We start from the raw sequence: 20,192 nt of genomic DNA on the forward strand, positions 1-20,192 counted from the left end.
ATCCAATAAGCCCCCACTTCCATACCAGGATACCTTTGATAATGGCATCACTTGTAGGACAAAACCAACAGTCAACATATAAATGATACTTATTGCTTACTGGTCATAACAGTAATAGTACATTTCCATTTGCATCACCCTTTACAACTTAAAGCCCTTTTGTCTGCATTTGCTAATTTAATGACTGCAACGATTCTGTGAGAGAAGGTAATGGCTCCAGGATAGGTTTGAAGAAACTAAAGATGAAAATACCTAAAACTTTGCTCAAAATCATTTGACTACACATGAAAGAGTCTCAGGACAATAAAAGGATAAGCCACAGATTGAAATAAATTATTTGCAACGGACATATTTGATTAAAAACATGTAATACAAAACATACAAAGAACACTTAAAACTCAATAATAAGAAAACAACCCCAATCCAAAAATGGGCCAAAGGCCTGAACTGATACCTCATCAAAAAATATATACAGATGGCAAATATGCATATGAGAAGATGCTTCAAGTTAAATATCATTTGAGAAATGCAAAGTAAAACAATAAAAAGATACTACTGCATACCTGTTAGAATGACCAATATCCAAAGCATAGATAATACCAAATGTTTAAAAGATGTGGAGCAACAAGAACTCTCATTCATGGCTGGTAGGGAATGCAAAATGGTACAGCCACTTTGGAAGACCGTTTGACAGTTTCTTACAAAACTAAATATACTATTACCATATGATCCACAATTGTGCTCCATCGTATTCACCCAAATAAATTGAAAAATCTATGTCTACACCAAACTGTGAACATAGATTTTTCTAGCAGTTTTATCCATAATGTCCAAAACTTGAAAGCAAAGTTCAAGTTTTCTAAGTTCACCTTCTTCAGTAGGTGAATGAATAACTAAATGGTGGCACAACCAGACAGTGGAATATTATTCAGTGCTTAAAAAAAAATAATAAGCTATGAAGCCAAGAAAAAACATAGAGGGACTTTAAATGTACACTACTAAGTGAAAGATCTGAAAAGTCTACATCATTGTTTGATTCTGACTATAAGACATTCTGGAAAAGGCAAAGCAATAGAGAGAGAGTAAAATGATTAGTGTTTGTTAGGGGTAGGGGGAGTGGGGGACAGGCAGGAGACAGGATTTTTAGAGCAGTGAAACTAGTGTGTGTGTGACATGTATAATGATGAATATATGTCATTACATATTTGTCAAAACCCATAGAATATATACCAACAGTTGAGTCCTAATGTAAACTATGGATTTTGACTGATAATAATGTCAACTTAAGTTCATCAGTTGTCACAAATGTACCACTCTGGTGTGGAATGTTTATAGTGGGGGAGGTGATGGGGAGATGGAAGGTAGACAGGGGACATATGACATATGGTAATTCTATACTTTGGGCTCAGTTTTGCTTTGAGCCTAAAACTGCTCTAAAAACTCTATGTAAAAGAGAAAATATAAATACTAAGAGCCGAAAAGAAAACCTTAACCACATACTAAATAGCATGCTGAAAGCAAGGCTGTTCCTAAAACCAAAGCAGCCATATTCAACAGTCCTTGAATTTCTCAGTCTTAAGACTCAGCTAGTACTGTAGGGGTTATCAAATGTACTGACCATCTATAGAAATACTTAATAATGGAGAAACTGTTATTCTATCTCCTCAGTAGCCCCTAAATCAATACACAAATAATTCTAGCGATGCTAGGCATATGATATCTATCCCCTTTACAATGGCTAGCTTCCTTCATTAAAAGGAAATTCAAAACAAACAGAACTTCAACAACTAAAATATATATAAATTTTAAATTTTAAAAATGAAGGAGCCAGGATGAAGACTTGCTTCCTTCCAGGCCAGGGTTCTTTTGGGGTTCCTGAGTAATGATCAGGGCTGCTGGCCATTATTTGATTAGGCAGATCATGGGCTGCATAACGCAGCAGGACAGGGGGGCAAATCAGGGCTGAACCCAGCTTGCACTCATCTAGCCAAGCCTTGTGCCCAGGTGAAAGCGTTGGCTGCCCAGGGAAGGAATCATCTTTTTTAATGTTTGCAAGACACCACACACTAGCCAAGCCATGGCCTTGTGCAGCTACATTCTCCAGAGAAGGCAGCTTTTCTCTAATTCACACAAACACAGCTTCTGAGGAAGTAACAGCTCAGCTATGAAAAAAGAATTTTAATTTTAGTAATAATTAAGCAAGGATAAAACAGGCTCTTCCATGCCTAGTGGAATTAATTAAGTTTTGGACCAGAAAGCATCTAATATCTTCTAAAATCTAGATGATCATATTGAAACTGTAATAGGACAGATACATCCAGTTCTTATAAAGTCTTCTGTTTGTTTTCTTTTCTTTTTGTTTTTGTTTGTTTGTTGGCTCTTTTTAAACTATTTTTATAAATAGCTATCTCAAAACACTGTGTCAAAATAATCTATTTTACCACAAAACATTCAAAACAAATATGACCTTCATACTTGTTGCCAGTCTGATCCTCATGTTATCTCTGCCCCAAGTCCATCATCGACTATCATGATCCACACCAAACTGAAAACTACCTTGCCAAAATGTAAAAGGGCTCATTTATACTACCGAATAATATACGCAACAAGTTCTTGATACTTTTAGCCCGCTTCATCACCAATCCCTTCTCAAGAAAGGGGGTGTAGCCAGTGGAATAAGGGTCAGAAATGGAGTGAGAATACACTTTTTCATGTTACTTAATAACAGAATTCTAGAAGACAAAATTTTAATTTTTAAAGCTATCTAAAAAGGTTCCCAAATCACAGTAACCATGCTGAGAAGCCCAGTGCTCTATCTACCATCTCAGATCTGTTCATTTGTTCAACTTATAGTGTTCTTAAGGTATTAAAACAAAACAAATTAGGGATATATATGTGCCACCTACTTTGTTAGACATGCAACATGCAATCCTCTCTCTCAATAGAAAACTACAATTTTATCACTTCCGTGTCTGAAGTGGAGATTACCATCAGCATCTTGAGTGAGAAAATCAGACAAAGTGTTCATATCCTTTCCTCATGGATCTCGGCCAGAGAAGTTCCTGGCTCACTCACCTTTGGGTTCGTGTGATTCATCATCACTGTCCGAACTATCATTACTCACAATATGCTTTGTTGTAATATTTTCTGTGAAAAGAAAACAAAAAAATTGAAGCACTTCAGGTGTCAAAATTAACAATTAAATGTATTATAAAGAAGTAATCTGAGCAAAACCACAGAGTGAGATCTACTAGCTCTACTAGTATAAATTTAAATCCATTTAATAATTCTAGATTTATTAGATTTAATTATGTTTTCAGATTTCTCACTGGAAATAAAACTTCCTGGCACATGAAAAATTAGTTTATATTTATTAATTCATGATTTAAAGAGGATAATTTTTATGTTTATCATAATTCTGAAAAAAATAACAACTTGATTATAGGAAGCTCCTTGTTATACCAAAAAATATGCCTTTTTCTTTATTAGATATTTGTAAGTGGTGTTTATGAAGATAAAGGATAAAACTAAAATCTACAGGTGAGTTACAAAACAGCTTTCTTAAAATGAATGAAAGATACTAACATAAATTATCTTTTGACTTTCAATAATATTTAAAATTATCAGTTGAAATTCATCTTTTGGTGTCAAGAATTTGTGCTTCCTGCAGAACATCTTAAGAGAACAGTTATAAAAACTAAAATAACAGCTAGAAATCCTTAAGGCAAAGATGGCAGTAAAATCTAGCACAATAACTAGTTATCTTTCTTCTTTTTTTTTTTTTAAACAGTTACCCAGGCTGGCCTGCAGTGGCATGATCTTTGCTCACTTCAACCTCTGCCTCTGGGCTCAAGCAACCCTTTCACCTTAGCCTCCTGAGTAGCTGGGACTATAGGCATAGGCCGTCATACTTGGCTAACTAAAAAAAAAAAAAAAAAAAAAAAAAAATTGTAGAAATGAAGTTTCACTCTATTGCCTAGACTGGTCTCAAACTCCTGGACTCAAGTGATCCTCCTGCCTTGACCTCCCAAAGAGCTGGGATTACAGGTGTGAGCCACCGTGCCCAGCCTAGTTTTTTTTTTTTTTTTCCAAGTAAAATGTGCATGAATGAGCAATAGTAGGTAATGGAAGGGTTAATAAATGCTTAAGGCAATGGATTGACATTTATTTTTTACGTTTTTACTGGCATAATTATACATAAGAAATTTGATAAAATGTTCACAAGCTAATATTATTAGTTTCATTTCATGACTATCATCAATAGTAATTTTGTTACATGGGGGTGTGGGAGATGTTAAGAAATTATCTATCCCAAGTGCCATATACATTAGGTGTGTTTCTAGTCCTACATGTATTTTCTTTTCCTTCCTCAAGCATTTTCTTTCTTTCTATTGCTCTTCTTTTCCTTCCTTCCTTTCTTTATCTTTCTTTTCTTTCTTTCCCTCTCTTCTTTCCTTCTTTTTCTTCTTTCTTTCTTCTTTCTTTCTTTCCTTTCTTTCTTTCTGCCACATATGATAGTTTAAGAAAATAGTTCAGCAAAATACTGTCTTATTTGTAAGGAAGACTTCATGATATGAATAGCTAACTATTCTGAATTTACATATTTTCCATCCTAGCATAATGTACAACTCCATCTCTCAAAAGTGTAAATTTTTCACATTTATTCAAAACTCCTTAGAGAGTAAATAATTTCTTTCAGAGTTACCTGATTGTAGCCCAATTTACCTTAAAGTCTTTCTTCAGAAGGAAGAAAACAAAAAAGCAAAAATCATCTCTGAACACTCCTTTAGGAGGTAGACTTCAGTCAGCCAAAGGATACAGTAGTCACTAGGAGTCCTCAGAGTCCTCTCGGTCACCTCTCTGGTTTCATTTCTGGAAATCCTTACTTAATCTGAGGTAACATGCTTCCTGCCGACTGGCGGATCACACATACACGATATTCCTCCTCGGTCTGACACACAGTCCGAGTCAATAAGCTGCCAGACTGCTGGCCTCTAAGGAAACTTCTCAACAAAGAACCTTCTCAAAACTACCTAGTATAAACCTCCTCCTTTTCCTTGGCTTTTAGCCACTGTCTCACCCACATTCGGATATGTTATTTCAGTCCTATTCTCTTCCTGCCTTAAGAAGAAAGAAACAACAAACCCTAGGTTATCTGGATTATTCAACAGAGGGGCACAGGAAGCAGGCCTCAATATGTGATCTTCTCTTTCTTCTTTTTTTTTTTTTTATTTTTTAAATCTTCACATAATTTAGAGAGAGAATTTGTTATTTCCACGAAGAGTTGGGAACAGGACATTCATCTGGGATGTAATGTTCATTAAAAGAAATCAAGTAAGATCATTTTATCATTATACACGTTGCCTTGCAGTTACTGTTAAGAGAATGTGCCCCGTGGTAAATGTCACAGCAGGCTCATGAGTGCCACCTACCTTGTCTACTCATTAACTGGGTGATGATCAGAGGACAGAAAGTAAACAAGCATAAGGTGCCTTATTTCTGTGTTTGTTTTTATTTTTATTTTAAAATCTTTGGCTCCAATGAAATTATAAGATAACTTTTCCATTATTCATTAAGAACTAATCAAAAATACAAATGACACTGTTGAAAATATTATGAACTACAGGAGTTTACCACACTAAATACAAATACTAAATAAATTATCAAATAACTAAAAATCAATTCTTGTAGGAGCAGTGGTAATACTGCTTATAAGCCAACTTACTGTTCCAATTAATGTTACAATTTTATTCTCTTTTGCATGTAAACTTAATGGAATCAACTGATGTTGCCTGGGATAACCAAGGACAGTTTGATTAAAATTTCTGCAGTAAACTTTTTGTATGCAAGTATTCTTCAAGTAAATTAATTATTTACAAAGTCATCAGTGTTATTCTGTCACCTTCTCTGTTCTCAGATAGATCTGTGCTACTTCCCAGACAGAGAAGAGATAGTAGGTAGTTGTGCTGATAGCCTATCGGGCACTTCTCCCAGGTCCCTGCTGTTATGGCTCCAAATTCAGATTTAGCATGCCACCATTTATTTATGCTATCAGTCCAAACAGTCAAAACAAAAATTAATGTTGATTAAAATACAGGTGGCAAGGCTTTTGGAAGAAATTGAATGTACATTTTTTGTTTGCTTAAATTAAATTTATTAATTTAAGAAAACATGTTTCGATGGTATTCTTATAATGAATGAAAATCACTGGTCCCCAATTGAGATTGTCTACTTTCTCAGGTTTTGTAAATATTCATAATTTATTATAGGCTAATGGGTTAGATTTATTGAAAATCATTAGTTTAAGTGTACTGGGGTGATTTGATTTTTTTTCCTTCTTTTGGGTATAGATTAGTATAAGATGCTAACAGAATTCTGGTGAGTTAATGTTTAAAGGTTAAATAAACTGTGACAAGCATAAACTTCAGTGTTACATTGCATTTAGCTGTTGGTGAATCTAATCTTTAAAAAGCTACTCTTATTTGGTAAAAAGGGGATTTTCTAATAAAAATAGTATGTTTAGCAGTATAATGCAAAAAATGAATAGAGATGTGTTCTATTAAAAATGACTCAGGAATCAATGATTTTTATGAGTTTTATAACCTTAGTGTGAAAATAATACTTAAGAAGTACCTTACATAATATTTTTTAGGAAATATTTAGATTGATTCACCAAATTATTAATAAATTTAGAATGACTGAAATATTTACAAAGATTTAATATTTTCTCCAAAAATGTTAATAAAATTTATCAATGTAGCAAGATTTGTATCAATGTAAGCATATCTTTAGGATACCTAATTCTTCCTCCATTGTGCAGCCTCTACTTTGTGAACCAGAAACGCCCAAAACTCTGTTGAACAATATGGAAAAGGCACTGCCCCAGACACCTAAAATAAAGCAGAAATGGAAAATAACTTAAAATGTACCAGGTTTCAAAATAGTCAAACAAATCAGTGATATATTTTTATTTTGATCACTTACCCATTAAGAAATGCAAGGGGTTTTCTTCATACTTCTTAACAACTGTTCCCATAAAAAATTTGCTTCCAAATAAGTCAGGAGCCATAAAAGTACCATATTTAGCCATGCCAATTTCATATGGACTAAATTCAACCCAATCTGAAAGCATTTTAAAAACAAGGCAATCCATTAACAGGAAAATGCTACAGCATGGTATGCACAGTTAATGATCACTCTAATAATGTCATGCTTATTCTCATGCACTTATTTAAAATATCAAAATGAAAACATTAGCCAAATGTCCATTATGTATATGACATTGTGTGGAAGTTGGGGGAAAAACGCTTAGAGGTGAATAAGACAAGACGATACAAAAAGATCCCTTCTAATTTGCAGAAATTAGATACATTTTACTATTTAAAAACTCAGATGTCTTTTTGAAGTCAGTTTTCATTCTATAGAACAGAAAACTGAAAACTGCTAACTAGATATAAATTTCATGGCGCAGACAGAAGAAATTAAACTCTTTTTAACAATCCAAACCGTCTATTAAAATGAAATAAAATGTTTTCTAACATTTACCTTTTCTTCACCTTCACTTTAATTTTACTTACTAACCGTCTATTCTAACTCCACAAGATTGCAATACCAAGTTTTTAGGTTGAATGTCTTAGAAAAACATGGTAATAGTGCCAGAGACGTATACTGTCTAAGAGCGGGGGCTCTGGAGCCGGACTGTCTGGGATCAAATCCCATTCTGCTGCTTATGAGCTGTGCTTACTGACTTGGTATTATTCTCTCTCTGTCTTAGGTCCCTAATCTATAAAATGTGAATAAAATCAGTAGATAGTGTGTAGGATTGTTTTGAAGATCCACTGAGTTAAGAAATGTAAGGAGCTTAGAAGAGGACATAGCACATTTTTAATTGCTCAATAAATAGTAGCCACTTTATGTTTCATGTATTCCCACGGGTATAACTATGTCTAATAATCATCTGCATCTTAATGTCTTCAGCAAGAACTCCTGGTTTCTGATTCCCATTTTCTACACTTGCAACTCCTTCATTCTTCTTCTTGTTGGTAAATGGTACTATTATTCATGCCACTACTCACTTTAGGATTACCCTTGATGGTAATCTTTCCCTTGTAGCTTACATGAGAAAAATAAAGTGCTGTAGGCACTATCACCAGGTATGTTTAGAACCTGGTCACTTATCCATTTGTCCACCATGACCATACTGATACAAATTGCTGTATTCTCTCCCTCTCCTGGACCTCCACAATAGTCTCCTAAAATGCTTCTACTCTGTTCACCTATTATCTTTTTGATATCCCATAGCCAGAATAAACCTTTAAAAATATAAATCACAGCACACCAGTGTCATCTGAAAGCTTCCCATTACACTGAAAATAAAAACAGGGCTTACAAGGTTCCATCCTGGCCTAGATCGCACTGCCTGTGAGATGTGACCACATCTCCTAACAATGTTCTATCACAGTTTGTCTTGCGTATCCCACTTCACTTCAGCCGCACAGCACAGGTCTTCTTACTGTTCCTCAAAGAAGTCAAGCTCATTCCCACTTCAGCATCTTACACTTGCTATTCCCTTCTGCAGTTCTAATGCTTGCTCCTACTTAATCTTTATTTTAGGGTCTTTGCTGATGGTCCATTACAAAATCCCAACATCATCCACCCCTGCCCAACTCATAGTTCTCTGTCCCACTTCATTTTTTTTCTAGCTTTTCTCTTTCTGAAATTGTAATATGTCTGTAATATCTTATCCAACAAAACAAAATCCAAACAATTCCAAAATTCGTAAGCTTTTTTGTTACTCATTTGGTGGTAAAAGCTGATCTGAATTCATTTAGTGAGAAATCAGTCTTGAATGTCAGTGGGGACTCTTATAATTCATTTATCCCACTTGATGTGGATATTTACATATCCTACTGGAGAAATATCACTGTTTGATTGTAAGAACCCACTGGGGTATTAGGTAATACACAATATGAGTACCTTTATATCTCTAAAATCCAAACATTTTGAATTCTAAAACACATGTCACCAAAGGTTTGGAAAAGGAATTGTGGATCTATATTTATTGTTTGTTCAATGGTAGGTCACAACATCCTCCTTTCGTGAAGGAAGAGATGAAATCACAACTTTAATAACATTGTAATTCATTATATGTTAAAGGCAAATGGTACATACACTACATCAGAAAGTGGTGTGATTTACAATGATTTACATGGAATTCGTGAGACATGACTAGCAATAAATCAGAGGTTGTTAGGAAAATTCCTGTATTCATACAAGTAATTTCCTATCTCTCAATTTCACAGCCCTATCATGGGAACTGAAGCATAACAACTTCCTGGTTCCTACTTTTCTAGCGATCTCTTCTTGATTAGTGCTGTGGCCTGGGCACACAGTAACTACAGGAATTCTCAAAAGCTAAGAGGAGCCCTGCACCCCTCACTGAAGAACTCACAGTGTTAGTTTTCAACTAATTCTCTCCTGCTGGTGACTCTACGTTTTGACTCCAACCTCTCTCTTGCACCTCCATGTACTTCCAACTTCCTTTGGGGCCCTTACACTCAGATATTCTGTCATCTCCTCCCTCCTCCCACTACCCTTACCTAGATAAGAACTCATCACCCTTCTTCCCAGGCCAGCTTACCTATTTCAGTAAACCATGCTATCACTCTATCAAATCCATCATTGCTTCACACCGATGACTTTTAGGCCTCTCATATCCATCTATTCTTTTCTTATCAGTATGTCCCTAGTTCCAGGGCCTTATCACAAAAGCACAATGATATCTCTGCTTCCAGTTCCATTCCTTTCCATTCTGTTTTCATTGGTCACCAAAGTACCTTTTTCAAAAACACTACATAAATAATTTTATTGCCCTGCACAAAAGCGTTAACTATTTCCCATTATCATAAAAATCAAATAAAAATATTTCTGTCTGGAATTAAAATCATTCCATAACTGGGGACTAATGGTGCCTCCAAATACAACACCTTTTCTTCACCAATGTGTTTTTTTTTTTTTCTTAAGTGATTCCCAAAACATAACTCTGACTTCCCTTCTGAACATTTTCTCATATTGTTTCCACACAAAGATGTCTTTTTACCTGTACTTGATAGATCCTTCTACATTCAACTTAAATCCAAGTTTCATCACTTTCATAAAGCCTTTCTTATGACTATACTAAATCTCTAAGATATCTCACCTTTATGTCAGGTCTACACACATATGTCAGGTCTAGGTATATTATAGGAATTTTTCCATGCTTTATTTTTGTCTCTTTCAATAGGATTATAACTTTCTTGAGGAAAAGTACTATATTTGTACTCCTATAGTGCCGGGCAAAACATTTAGCAAGATGTTTCATAACATGCTAAGTTCATAACCATAAGTTGTAATCCATAAATGCAGTTTATTCACCAATGGAAATTTTTAAATGAATGTTTTAAGTCCTTTCTGCAATGTGATGTAGTAGAGGATTCAAGAATTTCTAACAGTTTAAACACCAATGTTTATTTGTTGAAAATTTCCAAGAAATTTCTAAATGAAAGGTGTTTAAAATTATTCCAAGATGGAAGGAAAATATTACCCAGTATTGTTGAAGTAAAATTGTTAATAAAACTTCTGTAAGCTAATTTGATTATTTGACTCTTAAAACTATAATTCAGAGACTACCTCAACTTTTTCTTCTACATAGCCACTTTCAATCTAAGCATATATTAGAAGAATAAATTACAGAATGTCTCTATTCTTTTTTCCTCAATAACTCAAGTAAAGCTACTTGAACCCTCAAGACATGAACTTTAAGATGTCTTATCTGGGTACAAGATTCACATAATTAATGTTTAATGATTTTGTCTAAATCTGTTGGAAGACACAGCTCAAACCTCCTTATCACAGAAGCTTAACAATGAAGGTTAATGGTGCACCACTCATCTCAGTAGCAGCGTTGCAGTTAGGCAGCTGTCAAACTCAGACACATCCAGATCCAAAGACTAACTGGATGTAAAACAGCTTTTTTTTCAGTCTAAAAGAACTCAAAATATCCACTCACCCAAATATTATTTATTCTTTAATTATTTTAGTTAGGTTTTCTTTGAAAATAGCTATTGACTAAAACTTCAGAATAAAATATAACCACTGTGAAAAGTTCAGAACAATCGTGACAATAAAAATAAAACTATTATATTTATATGTCTCTTTATAGTTTTCAGTCTCATCTACTGCATATTTCATATTATTGCCTTAATAGCTCTGGAAGATACATCTTAGGGTTAATATGTTTTTTAAATAAGCAGGAAAATAAGAATCAGAGATTACATGGCTAGCCTGAGGTATTCAGCTTGGAAGTATTGTAAGACAAGCCTTCTAAATTAGAATGTAGTGCTCTTTTGACCATATCATAATTCTTCCTGGGTGAAGGATGATTTATTTGGCCATGCAAAAATCTGACTAGCGTGCAAGTGTTATATACCAACCAATTCCAAAAATTTCAAAACTCCCCAAGATAATAGCTATGGGGAGAAAGCTATTTCATTATGGTGCTTACTTTTCTTACATAATAAAGCCTTAACTCTCTACTATGAACTCCATTATAGCCCAAGATGAGTGGTTCCCTGTTGCTGTTGATCATACCAGATTTATCCTTGACCCCTACTACACGCCCCCCTCCACAATCCAATAATTAAATGTGCCTTTCATATTCAAATCCTTTTTTTTTATTATTATACTTTAAGTTCTAGGGTACATGTGCACAATGTGCACGTTTTTTACATATGTATACTATTCATCTTTAAGATCTAGACCTCTGACTTTTCTTACACAGCTTTCATAGAACATTCAAAATTGTTAAAATGTACTGGGAACTTGTTATTAGGGCCTACCATTGTTTTGTGTACTTTGTCTCATTTTTTGGCAAAACATTGTGAGAAGTCTCATCTTCATTCAACAGATGAGAAAACTGGGTCTAACAGAGGTTATATAACTTGGTCAAAATGACAGTGTATAGTAACAGCTCTATACTCTCTTGTGCCTTAACTTCTTTAATACTTACTGCAAATTTTCCAAACATTTGCAAGGGTAGGGACAATATATTGTGGTGAAGAAAAAGGAGCTCTTCCTTAGCGCCTGGCAGACTATATTCCATATAGTCGGTACTCACTATGTATACATCAGAAGTTAGTATGGTGAAATAAAAAGAATAAAGGATTTTTGAAACCAGTTCTCAGAACTGCTCATTACTTTCTAAGCAGCAATGTGCAAATTTTTAATCTTTATGAGGTTTTGTTTTTCCTTCTGTTAAAGAGAGCTAAAAATACCTACTCCCTGGTTGTAGGAAATATGGAATAAAATAGCAAATGCGATAAGTGCCTTCTGAACCATAAGCACGACAAACATTTTAGCCAATATTTTAATAAACATTTGAATGAATGGATCCCATGTGTGCTAATTTTTGTAAACTATTCAAAATTTTTGTCTGAGAGGCAGTTGAGAGAAAATTGAAAATTACAAAAGGATTCTGGATATATATCTGCTAATTACACACCATGCATGATGATTTTTTAAGCTCATGGTGTGTCCGAAGTCACTCAGATAGCTTTCCTAAAAGTAGGATGAAGCCCACCAGCCACAGTCAGAAATGCCATTGTGCTGCAGACTAACACTGACACAGCCCTCCCAAAAGTATGCTATTGCGCCCCCCACCCCGTTGTTTTTTTTTTTTTTTTTTTTTTTTTTTTTTTTGAGACGGAGTCTCGCTCTGTGGCCCAGGCTGGAGTGCAGCGGCACCATCTTGGCTCACTGTAAGCTCTGCCTCCCGAGTTCATGCCATTCTCCTGCCTCAGCCTCCTGAATAGTGTTGTGCACTTTTACAGTATCCAAGACGCAAAGCTTGAGAGGAAACAAGTGTTCACTCCTGAGATTTTAACAAAATGGGGCAGTTGTTCATTAACCACGACAAATACACACAAGAACGTTTTAGGTGCTGAATTATAAAAATTACAACAGCACTTTGAATGGCAAACATACAGTTGGCTCTATATACCCATGAGTTCAGCAAATTCTATCAACTGCAGATCAAAAATATTTCAAAAAAAAATTCCAGAAAATGTAACGTTGTTGACATGTACTACGTTTGATCTGTACTAAACATGTGCAGACTTTTGTTCCTTGTAATTATTCCCTAAACAATATAACAACTATTTACCTAGCATTTACACTGTATTAGGTATTGTAAATAACCTAGAGATGATTTAAAGTATGCAGAAGAATGTGTGTAGGTTACTTGCAAATACTGTGCCATTTTGCATATGGGGGTCCTGGAACCAATCCCCCATGAGTACCAAGGGACAACTGTGGATCATATTACCCAATTAATGAAAAGATAACCAACAAGTAAGATAATTTGCACTACCTAAAAGCACCAGGCATATTATTTTGTCAAAAGTTACTGAGGAATGGGTAATTAAAATTGAGTTATTGATTGTATCCATGATTTTTATTTTATTACAGTAAATGAAAATACATTAGTTACTAGTTTCATGGAATATTCTCTACAACCAGAAAATCATCTCACTTAATATTTTCTTATATTTTCACAGTCTTATGTTACAGAAAATACATTAAAATAAACAACTGAAATTGCTTATGACCTTCCTCTAAAGAAAACCACGGGAAACTGCAATTCAGAGGTTCCAGGAAGTCCTCTGAGAAAGAAAACAGCATACCTGCAAACATTAGCTCTGAAACGTCAGGTTTGACATGAAGACAGGTGAAAAGAGGTAAAGGGCATTGTGCAGTATTGACTTTTTCCTTCAAACTACTCAGGGTAGTATTCATTCTCTGTTCACAGAAGAAAGAAAAAGATGACTTTAAATTTATAAATGGATAAAGGAAGAATGGTATTCAAAATAGTACTTCCAATCAAAATCTTATAATTTTATAATAAAAATAACTCTTATTACTTCTAGAAATTACTAGGTCCTGAATGAACAACAAAAAATAAGCTCTATGGAAGTAACTATCTTCATTTAAAAAATCATCATAACTCTAGAGACTACATCTACATCTGAACTGGAGAATGAATTAGCAACTGTGGAGCCTGGAAGACACTTAGCCCCTGGACCCCCTGTCACAGGCTCTCCTCTGCTTCATCTTCAAGGAAATATCAATTTACTCATGTATCAAGCGAGTCTGTTCTATGATCCCTTCCTTTCTTGACTCTGTTCAGGCAAACTTCATTCTTCCTCATCTAAAAATGTTACCATTCTTGGAGGGAACGGGCAGTTAAGGGTTAAAATGTGAATTTTTCCTTTTTTTTTTTTTTTTTTTTTCCCAGAGAAAAGTAATACAAAAGCATTTCCTCACACATTCAAAACCTTTACATGATTGGAATGAATTAGTAAGCACTAGTTGAAAGGTAGAAGAATTATAATCTCTGGTGGGGAGAATGGGCTTAGTACACATAGTTGGACGAATAAGTAGAGTCCAGTGACTTCTATAAAATGTATTACGTTTTCTTTTATTTAAAATATAATATTATAATATGTCCTGTCTACTTGTTATAAAAGTAATGTAGACTGAACTGTAACTTACATTATGAATTAGTGTTTCTCCTATTAACATCCCAAAGATATCAGTAAAGGTGACAGGTTGTCCAGAGCTTTTCTTCTTCCATAAAGACTCAACATATCTTTTAACTTTCTGTGGTGTGAGAAGTAAAAGGGGGTTGTGACTAACATTTTTCATTAGTTCTTCATTAATCTCCTCTGGCCCTTTCTCTGGAAAATCAGGGTGAGAATACAAGGTTGACATGTACCTATACAGAAAACAAAACACAATCAGTAAAGACAAAGGGCATGACACAGCAGTCTCCAAAGAAAGTAGGCACACTCTGTAAATAAAGCATGGTGGATATATTTGGTTCACTTCATTATCTGATTGCAGATATTAAAACATTTAAGAAAAGAACGTGTTAATCAGAAAGGAGTTGGTCTACCATGAAGGCAAAGTAAAAAAGGGGTGTCAGAGGAAACACTGAACTTTCATCCACAGTCTAAGAGAGAGGGTGCCCTACTAGGCCTACTGTCCATTATCTAGTGTGTCAGGAATGGGTTATCTCTATCAGACTGTTAGAGACTGATGACAGAGCACATCTGAGTCATGTAAATGAACTGACTTGTCTGGCTACAAGACTAGTCAAGGAATCTGATCATCTAAATTTCTATGATGATTATCTACAGGTAGAAAATGTGTTGTCCCAACTATTGTAAATTCTTAATTCCCTTAACAAATTTTTTTTTTCCTTAATTATCCATTGGCCAACTAGACAAAAATCTCAAACCCTGTCAGCAGTAGGTCTCTAAATTTCTGAACATATGAATCTGAAGGCAAAATCCTAAAGAGAAATAAGGTCTTTAAAGTAAATGCTTTCTTATGAAGCCTCTTGGCTGCCAGCCATTTGGCCACTTCTGGTAAAACTGGAAATCACCATGAACATTGATATTTGATATCTAGATAATAAATATTCAGTTGTGGTGCTCCTGCCTGTGAACCAATACCTCTAGTATGGTGGATCTCATGCTGACTATTAATTACTCATTTTCTTATCTGTTTCCCTCAATAAATTGTGTCCTCCTCCTTCATGAAATAAATTTTGTTTATTCATCTTTTTTAGCCTCAGTGACTAGTTAATGTCTGGCATATTACAAGCACAGCTTAGGAAACTCACATAACAAAATAAAAATAGAATATGTAAACACTCCATCACTTCATCCAACCAAGGAGAAAATAGCACATGTTTTAATCTCTTATTTCCTTGGGATTCAAATCAAAATGTCTATTATAATGGTTATCGTACCTTCGAGGGGAGAAAACTAATTCTTGTTAGGCCCCAACTATATTCTGGACACTGTGTTGGTTAATTGTTCATAAGCTGTTGTCTTGAAGACTCACAATGGCTTTCAAATATTCTATTTTAATTATCAGGAAAGAGAGCATTGGGAAATTTAAATAACATGCTCATACTCCCCAGTTTATAACAGCAGAACTGGAATTCACAATTTGTCCTCTCCCTGATAGGCTTTTTTTTTTAGTCTATTATACAAGACTTCAGTTTTTAGAGACCAAACTATTCCCATTTCACAATAAATTATAATTCCTTATTAGGTTTGAGTTCCTTGGAAACAAACTGAGAATAATTATCAGTTAATAAATGGAGAGTAACAGACCCACAATGGAATACATGTGCAGAAAAAAAAAACTTAAAATTTTTTATACAACAAATTGAATTTGAAACAGTTTCCTCAACATGTGGTAATGATAAATCAAATGGACTTGCTCAACTCAACTTAGTATAATCACCAAATATCTATAAAAATGCAGCTTTGAATACTTGAAAGACACACAGTTCATTTATTCCTATAGTTATTCCAAAGTCTACTATGTGATTTATCCAAATCAACAAAGATATGATATTCTGGACCTTCTCATACTTTTAATAAATGCACAATATGCTCTCTGAAGGTTGAGGTAATCTGGTGTATTCTCACTCTCTCTTTCTCTCTTTCTCTCTTCCCCTCTCATGAAGCAGTTGGCTTGGAAATACAAACCCTGGTGAGAAACTGAAAAACCTAGAATACTTCAACAATTGGCATTGGGTTAATGGTCTCTGCTTGTTCAGTATTTATGACACATATTCCTTAGAATTCACAAGCTGAGTTGGATAATCTTTTCATGGTGTCCCTGCAGTTACATCTGAGTGAAACTATCTCAAAAAGTAAAAAAATAAAACATACAAGTATCACCCCAATTTTTAACTCTATAGTTAAGCCTTAATTTTCATCTCTTTATCAATAATGTTTCCCAATTATGCCAGTCAATTTTCAAAAAGACAGTAGCTTAGACATAGCAGGGCCTCTATAAATTAGTTAATTAATGAATGAAAGGGTCTTAGGTTTATTTACATAAAAATCTGGAAATATTTGCCTCAAGTTTTTCAACATATTTATATGATAAGACACCTCATTCTTTTTATCTAAATGCATTTTAGATTGTGTGACACTTTAAATCTAAATCATGCCAGAGAGGAAGCGATGCTCAGTTCAATCCCTGTCTCCAAATCAAATGGTCAATGTTTTAAAATATCAGTAGCTAACCACCGGACTTGCTGAATCCGAACCTTCACGGGTAAACATTTAGGGTGAAACATTTAGAATTTTTGTGCTTAAAAAGTGCAGAAGTGATTCTCATCTGCAACTAAGATTTGGAATGACTTGAGAGACTCTCAACATCTGTTAAGCAAATATCTTAAAACCCTTTAAAAACCCCTAAATTAATTTTCCCATAAAATGCAGTTACTTACTTAACACATTTCTTCATTTAGTGATTAAGCAACTGTGACCTATGGAAAGTCAGGCACTGTGCTAGGTAAGAGAGATTCATTAGGGAACAAGACAAGCTGAGTCCTTAAACAACAAATTTTCTCTAACACATATCTTGACCTTTGATCCTGTCACACCTTATATGACAATTTTTGTTATTGTTTCTTTTTTCATTGTTTCAAGAATTTTTCATACTGTTAAGCTGAAAGTTCTCACTCTCAAAAACTATTTTAGTTGGTTCAATAAATTGGACCATGTTGTCTACAGATGCAGAGCTGCTCTCACTTCTTTTTAGATGATAATACTGTACAAATTTGGCAGTCAACATCCAATAGCCCCTTACCATGCTATAAAAGAACAGCTGAGGAAGAAAGCTGTACTAATCCTGAGTAAAAGAAAACAGGATTACTGTCCTGGTTTTTTAGTTCACTTATTTCAGGTCTCCAGGTTGGCTAATATTTACATTTAATGAATCACAACTATCATCCAAAATTAATTTCAGAAGTAATTACCATAAAGGTAGTAGCAGATATAAGGGAAGCTTTGTCCTACCTAAAATTCTCTTTTGTGATCACAGGAAACTTTCTGGGAGGTCCAGGGCTTCTCCAGATATTTCCGTATTACCTCACTTATACCAAATAATGGCCATGTATCAGCAGAATATAAAAGGTTACACAACATAGAAGTGTAATGTGTTTTTCCAAGTCTTTCCGAATTCCTTCCTTTGAACTTTTTACCTTCTCACCTGTACTTTTTAAGAGAGAACTGTGAGCATGAATCATTCTGACCACTTTTTCTTCTGGTAAGAAAGCATCTCTTCTTTCACTGGTTAACACCTTCACCTGTGCTTTCCATCTTGTGTCCTGTCTCTGCCGGAGTCTTTTTCTATCTATGATCCTTCTATTTCTTTATCTTCCATCTATCCCTCTACATTATTTCCTACACCTCAGACACCTACAAAAATGCTCAACTCTCTTAAGTTCTGAAAAAAAATAATAAAAACCCTTCCCTGGGCCCTATGTTCCCTTCAAACAATGACTGAGCTCCTTTCTTCCCTTTCCAAACAAAGTACTTGAAATAATAGATGGCTTTTATGAGGTTCACATGCCTATTTTTTGTGCTTTCATGTTTTATTCACTTATTTTTTACAATCTCATGCTCAAAAGTATCTTTTTTTTTTTTTTTTTTTTTTGAGATGGAATTTCTCTCTTGTTGCCCACGCTGGTGCAATCTTGGTTCACTGCAACCTCCGCTTCCCGGGTTCAAGTGATTCTCCTGCCTCAGCCTCCCAAGTAGCTGAGATTACAGGCATGCACCACCATGCCCAGCTAAATTTTTTGTATTTTTAGTAGAGACGGGTTTTCTCCATATTGGTCAGGCTGGTCTGGAACTCCCGACCTCAGATGATCCACCCGCTTTGGCCTCCCAAAGTGCTGGAATTACAGGCATGAACCACCACACCCAGCCCCCAAAAGTATCTTTTAATTACTTTTACTAGTGGTTCCTGCTAAAACAACTAACCAAACCCAATCCTTTGCTAAGCTTTTACAGATTTTCAACATTATTAAAACATCCATTCCTTCTTGAAGCATCCTTCCCTCTAGATCCCATCTTTTACTTGATTCTCCTCTATGACAGGTTATTTGCAGTCTCTATTAGGGTTTTATTTTCTTTTTATCTATGAAGTTTTGGAGTGTTACAGGGTTCCATGAATTAAATTCTTGGTGGTAATAAATAAAATGGTAGAAGTTGGTGGAATTACCTAGGGAGAACATATTGATATAATAGACCAAAAGAGAAGCCCTGAGGGAAAGCCCACATTAAGGAGAGAAACTGTGGAAGTGGTAGGGACAATATATGGAGGAGGGACCAATCAGAGAGGATGAAATAAAACCAAAAAGGCATGATAGGAACAATTAGAAAAAAGGACAAATCAATGTGTGAAATGTCTCAATATCCAATCCCTCCCTCACCAACTCCACATACCCTGAGAAGTCAAGGAAAATAAGAACTTTGCAAATTAAGTGGTCTATGAGTGAAAATTTATTACAAGGAATGAGCAACATTTTAAGGAAATGAAATAAAAAGGGAAACGCTGATCTTTAAGGAAATAAGACTGTGAAAGATAGAGTAGAAGTATACATATGTGTGTGTGTATGTGTGTGCACATTTAAAGTCCTTTTAATTACTATATATATATGTGTGTGTGTGTGTATATATATATATATAAAAATGTGTGTGCACCCCTTAAAATCCTTTTAATTACATTTTACAGGACTTGTTTACTGACAGGAGAATGTAAGAAGATATTGCACCAAATCTATAACCAAAGCAATGACTATAGCTCTAATCAAGCTCACACATACACAATTATATCCCCAAATCAGCACTCAAGGTCTAGTCTTGCTTTATTAGATGAGTTTAAGAAAGTAAACTTCTTACAGTTGTCAGTGATGGACAACAGGGATCTAATAAATAGTGAGTACAAAGAAAGAACACCACTCAAAGAATAATAACAAAATGATTGAGTAGGCGAACTAATGTAAGGGTCCAAGATTTTCTAACACATTACTCATTGAACAGGCAGATGCCTGCTCTTTCCTTCAAGGGAAAGAATAATGATGGGCTACACCCTTCCTTCAGAAGAAATAAATCATTTTGAGGGTACATATAGAGAAGACGGCAACGATGGCTCTACGTTTTTGTTTCATGACTAAATAATCTGATTCAAAACATTTAAGAAACTGTAGATTATTTAAATGTGAAACTCTCTGTAAAATATATAGATGTCCCAGAAAAGAGTGTGGTTTAGTAGAAAGC

The 20,192-nt window shown here is 34.8% G+C and overlaps 1 protein-coding gene across 1 annotated transcript in view; it reads right to left on the minus strand.

Moving 5' to 3' along the window:
• Positions 1 to 20,192, minus strand: part of PLA2G4A (phospholipase A2 group IVA) — a 148,032-nt gene that overhangs the window by 34,073 nt on the left and 93,767 nt on the right. The window contains exons 9-13 of the mRNA XM_050783287.1: positions 14,587 to 14,809; positions 13,719 to 13,833; positions 6,985 to 7,122; positions 6,798 to 6,890; positions 3,076 to 3,147 (exon numbers count right to left, since the gene is read on the minus strand). Of these exons, the coding sequence (XP_050639244.1) occupies positions 3,076 to 3,147; positions 6,798 to 6,890; positions 6,985 to 7,122; positions 13,719 to 13,833; positions 14,587 to 14,809 (641 nt within the window). The remainder of the gene's footprint in view (positions 1 to 3,075; positions 3,148 to 6,797; positions 6,891 to 6,984; positions 7,123 to 13,718; positions 13,834 to 14,586; positions 14,810 to 20,192) is intronic.

This window comes from Macaca thibetana, chromosome 1 (genome assembly GCF_024542745.1).
Source record: "Macaca thibetana thibetana isolate TM-01 chromosome 1, ASM2454274v1, whole genome shotgun sequence".
Lineage (NCBI taxonomy): Eukaryota > Metazoa > Chordata > Mammalia > Primates > Cercopithecidae > Macaca > Macaca thibetana.